This window comes from Urocitellus parryii, chromosome X, assembly GCF_045843805.1.
Source record: "Urocitellus parryii isolate mUroPar1 chromosome X, mUroPar1.hap1, whole genome shotgun sequence".
Lineage (NCBI taxonomy): Eukaryota > Metazoa > Chordata > Mammalia > Rodentia > Sciuridae > Urocitellus > Urocitellus parryii.
Window position 1 is genome coordinate 101337088 of NC_135547.1, and position 8380 is coordinate 101345467.

The 8380-nt window shown below is 43.6% G+C and overlaps 1 protein-coding gene across 1 annotated transcript in view; it reads right to left on the reverse strand.

Moving 5' to 3' along the window:
• The window catches only part of Lancl3 (LanC like family member 3), a 100754-nt gene extending 98926 nt beyond the window's left edge, over positions 1–1828 (reverse strand). The window contains exon 1 of the mRNA XM_026387580.2: positions 1256–1828. Within this exon, the coding sequence (XP_026243365.1) occupies positions 1256–1828 (573 nt within the window). The remainder of the gene's footprint in view (positions 1–1255) is intronic.
• Positions 1829–8380: the final 6552 nt, after the last annotated feature.

The window sequence follows — 8380 nt, forward strand, 5'->3', positions numbered from 1 at the left end:
AGAGTGAACTATTTCAAGACAACTTTGTCACACAGACCTTTGCTGCCCTGCTAGCACACTGCACATTCTTTAGTAATCTTTTTATTCTCACTTGAATCAACCTCGACTGCTATAAATATAAAAAAAAAATGAAGTCTGCTTCTGTAGAGGTTATCTAAGTTAATTACACTTTCAAAAAACACACTGTATACCTTTAATTTTTCTTCAAACGGTTTTCTCACCCAAATAAAGTCAAGTAAAATGTGTCACTTCCTTCCTAGAACAATATGTGGCTTGGGTGGATTATGAATGAAAGTGCCTCTCTTTCAGTGCTAGTTACTATGATCTTTCAGAGTCCCCCCCCCCCCACCTCTGCTCCACAGGAACTGGCACATTCTCTTTTAATACATATCTGTATTCAAAGTGAATATATATATATATATATATATATATATATATATATATGGAGATAGATAGGTATAATATATCTATCTCCATACACACACATACACACACACCTCCCCAATTCCCATCCAGCAGCCACTGAACAGCAGCTATTCATCAAGAAAAGCTGCCCTGTCAAGAAAGCTGTGGTCTTGATCATCCTAAGTACACATTTTAAAATGAAAAATGTGCACATTTGACCACAGTGGGGTACATTTTTGCCTACATTAATGTATTTAAAGGGAGGGCTTTCCCATCAAATATGCGTCTAATGAGAGCCATAGGATGTACTGAATTATATCAAGTAACATAGTAAGCACAGCTGACCTACAACTGGCCATTTATTCTCCGTCACAGATCCAGGGGTTCTGAAACAACTTATCTCCACATCAGTCCCTACTGGGTCCTTTACTTTTGTAGTACTCTAACATTCGAAGGGGCCTCAGCTTTTGACAGCAGGGTCAAAGAAAGGAAATCCCTTCGGTTTTGAGTTTCAAAATCTCACTTAAAAAGGCCACTGTCAGCCCCCAGGAAGCTGCTGGGCTAAGAGGCACCTGGGGTGAAGCCACGTTCAGCTTAAAATAAGAACAAAATGTAAAGACCTGGAATCTCAACAAACGAGAGGCCAAAAAAAGAGGGGGAAAGACGGACAAAAGCAGAAAAGAAACCTCAAGAGGCGGAAGAAATGAAAGAGCCAGACAAAGAGTAACAAAGAGAGATGCAGGGGAACAACCCGAGGCGGTGCTGCGGGAGTCGGGGAGTCGGGGGAAGCGCGGCGGGGCAGGGCCGGGCGGGTGGCGAGCGCCCTCCCGCGGCCGGGGCCGCCTCTTACCTCCTGGGCGAGTTTCTGCTTGAGCACCAGCGCGGCACACAGGTAGCCCGCGCGGCCCACGAACAGTTCGTCGGAGCCGCACTCCAGGAAGGAGACCGGCGCGCAGACGGCACACAGAGCCCGGAACTTGCCCAGCGGCTGCACGTAGTCGGACCGGCCCAGGGCGTGGTACACCAGCGTGGCCACAGCATACACGCCCGCTCCCCCGAGCAGGAAGGCAGCGCGGGTGTCGGCGTCCGGCTCGCCCCACTCCTCGGCGCGGGCGCACGCGTCTATGAGGCGCTTGGCGGAGCGCAAGTAGCGCTCCCGGGCCGCGGCGAAGAGCGGGCTCTGTGAGACGTGGTAGAGCATGTAGGCCACCCCGGCCACGCCGCTGTACAGCCCACCCTGGCAGACGCTGGCCCCGGCTGTCGCCCCCCGGGCCTCAGCGCCGCCCCCAAGAGGGGGCAGCTCCTGGAGGATGCGCTCGATGGTGGCGGTGACCAAGGGCGCCACCGCTTCCTCGCACTGGCCCGCCAGCAGGCTGCCCTGGTAGTCATCGAAGCGGTTAGCGAAGCAGCGCTTGGTGTCCATGCTGTTGCCCGTGCCCCCCAATATCGAGCTGGGGACCGCTTGAGGGCGCGCCCTGAAGCCCCGCGCACCACCTCCGGTTCTCTGAGGCACTCGGATGGCGATGTATGCGGCGGGGACGGAGCAAGAGGGTGAGACGGGAGGTGACAAGAGGAGGCGGGCGCAAAGAAGAAGCACGGAGCGGATGGCCAAGTGGGGCACCGGGCTGCCGCGAGGCTCCGGAGTGGCCCGGGCGAGCGAGCGCGGGGGATGCGCGTCGTGCGCCCCCCTCCCAGAGGCCGCGCCCTTGCCAAACCCGCCCCCTCCTACGCCGCCGCAGCTCGGCCGCCTCTCCAAGGGGCCGAGGTGATCTCCGACAGGACCCACGCGGGGCCCGCGCCACTCCTCCCGCTCCGCCCTCGGCTCCTCCCCTCCCGGCGGAAGGCCAGGGACGTGCGGGACAACGATCCGGAACGCAGAGACTGGGCATTAGCACACCTGGTAGCGGAGACGACGACACCGAGTCCCTTGTATACTCAAAAGTGTGCTCCTCGGGTCAGCGGCATCAGCATCACCTGGGAGCATATTAAAAACGCAACACCCCAGGCTTCACCCCAGACCTATTAAATCAAAATCTGAATATTTAGCAAGATCTGTAGGTGACTCGCATGCACATTAAAGTTTAAGAAGCCTGTGAACTAAAGTACGGCAGAGTTGGGAGGGGACTGGGAGCTTGTTTTTCATCTTGATCGCTATGGAGTTCTCACTCTGAATGTTTCAATTCCAAAGACTGGTGGGGTCTGAGTACATCTTGTTTCATGCGTTAAAAGGTAAAATGCCCCATAGGGAAACTTTTTTTCTTGTCTTTGATTGCCGAGCTTTGTTGATTTGTTTTGTTTTGGGAGTATACAGGAGTAAAAAAGAACCACATCTGGTAACGACAAGGGAATGAGGTCTCCCCTGTCCCCCTGTGAATATAGTAAGAGGCCACTAAACAGGGAGTCATTAACTAGTTAATACAAGGACAAATGCTGACTGAGAATTTAATTAGGCCTTTGATCATTCTGCTGTTTCCTCCTTCCCTCCCTTCTTTTCTCTGTTCCCTTCTGTTTTCCTTCCACAGGCATTATTGAGGGTCTCCTCTGTGTCCTGGAACCTGGAAATAGATGGATGAGTAACATAGACTTGGTCCTAGGCCCCTTGGAGCTTACAGTTGTGTGGGAAAGACAGAAAATGAACAATTACACAAACTAGTTGCTTTTCTTGTGTTCAGCTCTTGTAAAAAAATTTCCCAAAGTGTTGACTCTTGAAAGCTAACGAGGTCACATCTTTGGGGGTGGGGGTTGTATTTTGATAGAGATTGTTCAAGACACATTAGAATAAATGACTCAGAAAGGTTTCTGGCACTTTGTGGGGGGAGGGAGCAGCTACTTCATTTACTTGAAAGGCCAATTTTGTTTGGAAGCATTAATTGCCGTGATGAACTTGTTATGATTAAATAGTTTGCCCCTCTATCCTTGCTGGATGTTGTCTGGTGAAGGACCTCAGTTTGCCAGAATTATTGCCAGGACAATCATATTCACATCCAGGGACAGTATGGCCATCATCTTCCTATAATGCTACCAAAATGGGTATACTTTTACTGATAATTAAAATAATAATAAAGCTAAGTCCACTTTACCTAGGAAGCTTGATAAGTTAAAGGAAGAAAGGGCATCAAAGGAGGAAAAACAATGTTTAGCCTTGAGGCTTTCTTCCTAATCCCACAATTGTAATAGACTTTAGGAATGACAAATGTCCCCTCAGACATAGAGACAAAATACAGGCCTTCACAAGGAGGAAATGAAACTGTACCTCTCCCTGTCAGGAATCCAGAGGCAATACTGTTAATTCTGACTCTGATTATCTTTCCACACATCCCAGCCCAGGGGTGCCACCAGCAGCAATGCCAGGAATCTATAGTAACTGATTTCAGAATACTACTGTGAGCATGTCACCAAGAGAAGGAGATCTGCTTTTTCCCAGTTGTGGCAGTTTTCTATTGGCCCCAAATGATTCATAACAAACAACCACAAAAATCTTCTAAGGTCTAACAATAAGTTTATTGTTCAGGTATCTGGAATCTCGGCTGGACTCATTTATGCATCTGGATGTAGGCTGGCTCTTGCTTGGGGATACTGACCTAGCTGGGCTCTGATCCACATGTCCCTTGTCCTCCAGTAGGCCCACCCCATCATGTTTGCATGGCAATGGCAAAGGGGCAAGAGCAAAAGCAGAAATGTGCAAGACTTCTTAGCTTTTAGTCTAAAACTGACATACTCTTTTCTGTCTTATTCTATTGGTACATCATGTAAGGAAACAAGGTTTCATTATAAATTCCAAAGTTATGTGATAAAGGTGTGAATACAGGGCAGGAGCTCCTAGAGATTTCTTTTGTATGCCATCAAGAAGATGCCATCAAGAAGAACTAGGGTCATAAGAAGAATATAAAACAAATGATTTGAACACCGGGTGCAGTAGCACATGCCTGTAATCCCAGTGGCTTGGAAGGCTGAGGCAGGAGGATCAAGAGTTCAAAGCCAGCCTCAGCAACTTAGCTAGGCCCTAAGCAACTCGGCTGTCTACATAAAATACAAAAAAAGGGCTGGGGATCTGGCTTAGTGGCTAAGCGCCCCTAAGTTCAATCCCTGGTAACAAAAAACCCCAAATGATTTGGGAGAAGCAAGAGGTTAATGATATCTAAGAGCCTTCTTGAATTCACAGGACAAATGAACTCTTAGCCTATAGAATGCTTCCCCAAAGACCTCACTTCTTTGCTGCAGAATCACCTGGCAGAACTCCAGCCCAAAACTTCCTCTAGGGTAGAACAAGCTATTTAAACCACACAAAGCCCCACTGCTAATTGTCATTGACTTAATTTGCAAGCAGTGTTATTTTAATATCATTATTCCATTAGAAGACACTGTCTATGAAGGTAGGACTTTTTTGTTACATTTACTTACTGATATGCACCAAGAGCCTAAAATAGTCCCTGACTATTTTATTACTAATACATGTACCTATTACTAAAAGTCTGTGAAACAAACGAATTACCCTAAGAATGCTATTATTGCCTGGCAGGTGCACATCTGTAATCCCAGCAACTTTGGAGGTTAAGACAGGAGGATGGCAGGTTCAAGGCCAGCCTGGGCAACTTAGTAAGACCCTGTTACAAAATTTAAAAAATTAAAAACAAAAGGATTGGGGGTATAGCTCAGTGGTGAAGCACCCCTGGGCTCAATTCCCAATACCCCCTACACACACACACACACACACACACACACACACACATATACACATAGTGTTACTATTAAGGTACCCTGAAGCATAGACTACATAGTGAGGCCTTCATTGAAACCTTAACCTGCCTTGTTTAACCTCCTGCAGTGCTCTTGGATCCTATTGCTCTTATAGATGCAAAAATGTAAACATTCACAGTTTCTGCCTCCCAAATTTTTTTCTCCATGAGATTTGATGACCTCTATACTTTACCTTGAATTCAGTGACTTCACACATTCTATTTTTACTAACTAAGCCTGTGTGACAGATATTTCCAAATATGGCCACAACAATTTCTCCTATGCCACATGCTCCTCTGCAATCGATGTGACCTTGACGTTCCTGTCATCAGGAGGAAGGTACATATCACCTCCTCTTGATTTTGGGTAGGCTTGTAACTCACTTGCAACCAATAGACTGTGATGAAAATGTCACTGCAAGACAGCCAAGGCTAAGTCATAAAAGGTGATGCAGCTTCTATCTTACATGCTGGAGTACTCACATTTGAAGGCTTGAGCTGCTTTGTAAGAATTTGATTACCCTAACACTGCCATATTGTGAGGAAGCCCAGACCAAATGAAGAGGCCATTTAAAAGTGCTTGAGTCAACAGCCCAGCTGACAGCATAAACTGATAGCCTTATGAATGAGCCACCCTGGATATCCAGCCAGGTGGAAACTTCAGATAACTGCAGCTCCAAGTGAGAACCACTATCACAAGCCCTTACAGAATTTCTGACTCACAAAATTATGAGAAAAAATAAACTGTTACTTTTGGTTTAGGATTTAGGTTTAGGATTAGTTTTAGGATAATTTGGTATGCAGCAATGGTAACTGAAATATCCTGCTAGCTTCCTATTATTCAATGACATAGAAGTCCTTTCTAATCAACAGTGTCCACTCAAGCAGTTGAAAAGAGAAGTATTTCTGAAGAATCTAGAAAATAGAGAAGTACACATGCACCCAGAAAGTTGTGTCCCAAAAGAATAATTCTAGTTGAATTTTTTTAGAAGTAGCAATGACCCAACAAGAAATGTGCAACCTATACAAAATCTTGCCAAGGCCATTTATTTTACCCTTATCTGCAAGATTTGTCCTGATATTCACAGAATTTCTAGCAGCATTTGCTGACAGGCAGCTCCCAACACATGCTTTCTGTGATCTTGCTGAATTGCTCAGTTCCTAGTTCTCCTCAGTATTTCCTTATTATGCAGATTATGTAAAACTATGGATGGAAAATAGTTTTAGTGGTTTCATCAAGTAAACCACATAAAAATTATGCAAAAACTATCCAAGAAAGAGAGTATTAAAATCAAAGTGTTCTTTTCATGCAAATTATTACTATCTAATGGTGAATATGAAAAAATATCAGTAGTATCCTAACTATCAAATCTCACCCTAGAGGTTTAATACATTTTATTGGATAAACCACCTTAAAATGCCTTCAGAAAGTTTCCCAAAGTTCTTCTTTAGGGATGCATCCTGGAAATGGTTGAAATAACTGAGTTGCTCTCTGTCCAGTTCTTATAGCATATCTTCTGTGGGGATGCATCCCTGATTAACAAATTAATTGAAGACTTATCTCTTTATACTCTACTCCCTACAGGCTCTTCTCAAAACAGCAGCCAGATCCTATTTTTTTGTATGCATGCACAAAATCAGATCCTATTTTTTGATGTCAATATTTCACACATCCCTCAAAGGAAGGTACAGAGTTTTTAGGATGTCCTGCTAGGCCTGCTGACATCTGGCCCTTATTACTTCTAGAACCTCTCCTCCTATTCCTCTTGCTTTTGCTATTTCATCTCCAGCCATAATGACCATTGTTCATGTTCCTCAAACATACTAGTCATAGTTTAACTCAGAGTTCCTTTACAGTTTCCTCTTCTTGGATTATTCTTCAAAAGGTGTATTCATGGCTGTGTCTTAACATCTCTCAGTGTGGTTTTCCCCAACTTCTTATTTTAAATGACAATCCCTCCCCAATTGTTAGTATCTAACAATTATATGTTTTACTTATTTATTTTTTTATCTGTATCTATTCACTAGAATGTAATCCCTATGAGGACAGGAATTTTTTGTCTTGTTTTTTCCTGTATCCCCCATATCTAGATCAACGCCTGACATACAATTTGTGCCCAATAGATATTTATGGATCTCTGTGACCATAATGTCAAAATCTATTCATTGACATCTGAACTTTATTATTTGTTTTCTTGACCAGTTTCTTGATTGTACTCTTCTGACACAAGCAGCCATAAAAATGTGCATTTTAAACATAGGATTTGATTCTTGTCTTTTTTCCTCTAGCTCACGTATTATGAACTTTAAGCATTTTGTTAGACATTATAGGTCAATCATAACCACCATTACATAATGTAATCACAAAATTAAAAACCAGATGCAATAAGCAAGCAAACTGGCACTCACTGTTCTACCTGAAGGAGGGACAGCCCAGTTTGACTGGTCATATTGGCCAAGAGCAAGTAATACTATACACTCTAGCTTAGCAGATATGAGAAAAATGTCAGTTATACCTTTCGGTCCTACAATGTATGTGTATGGATGTGTGATTTGAATGTACTATGATAGTACATTGCTATATAGGATACTGCTGAAACATGTATTCCTCCATTTAAACTTGATGAATCTGAGTAAAGTACAATAAATTGGCAAGTAGGGATGTAGGTGTTCCTTTAATTAAATTCTTTAACTTAAAAATTATAACAGCTTTCTACATGTAGTCATTTCTAAGGTTTACTCCAGTATTCAGGATGTTAGAAGGAAAGGAGTGATTAAGAATCTCTATGGTGATATAGTTCAACAGCTGTTAAATAATAACTTAGTAATGATAATGTGTGAACACACCTGCCTTTTGTCTTGTGGTAAGCCAATATTTCCACTTCTACATCTGTGGTTCTCAGTGTTATAAAAAGTTCCAATGCCAAAAATACAAGTAGAATTTATTCTCTGATATAGTCCATTTCTAGAACATGTGAAGGAATGCAAGAGGTGGTAGTTAAAAGAACACATATGTCCCAAATAACTAATATTGTTTATGATTCTGGAATACCCATGTCCACACTTCTCCAGCTGTTTTCAATATGACACAACTGCTCAAAATGACCCAGAATTTCTATGAGATAAAATAAGGGTTAATATTCAGAAAGAACCTGGGTCTCAGTCCATAATCTAAAAGGCAATCCATTACCAGTGATCAAACAGAGCTAACTGCTTTATACTGGCAAGGATTTGCAGAA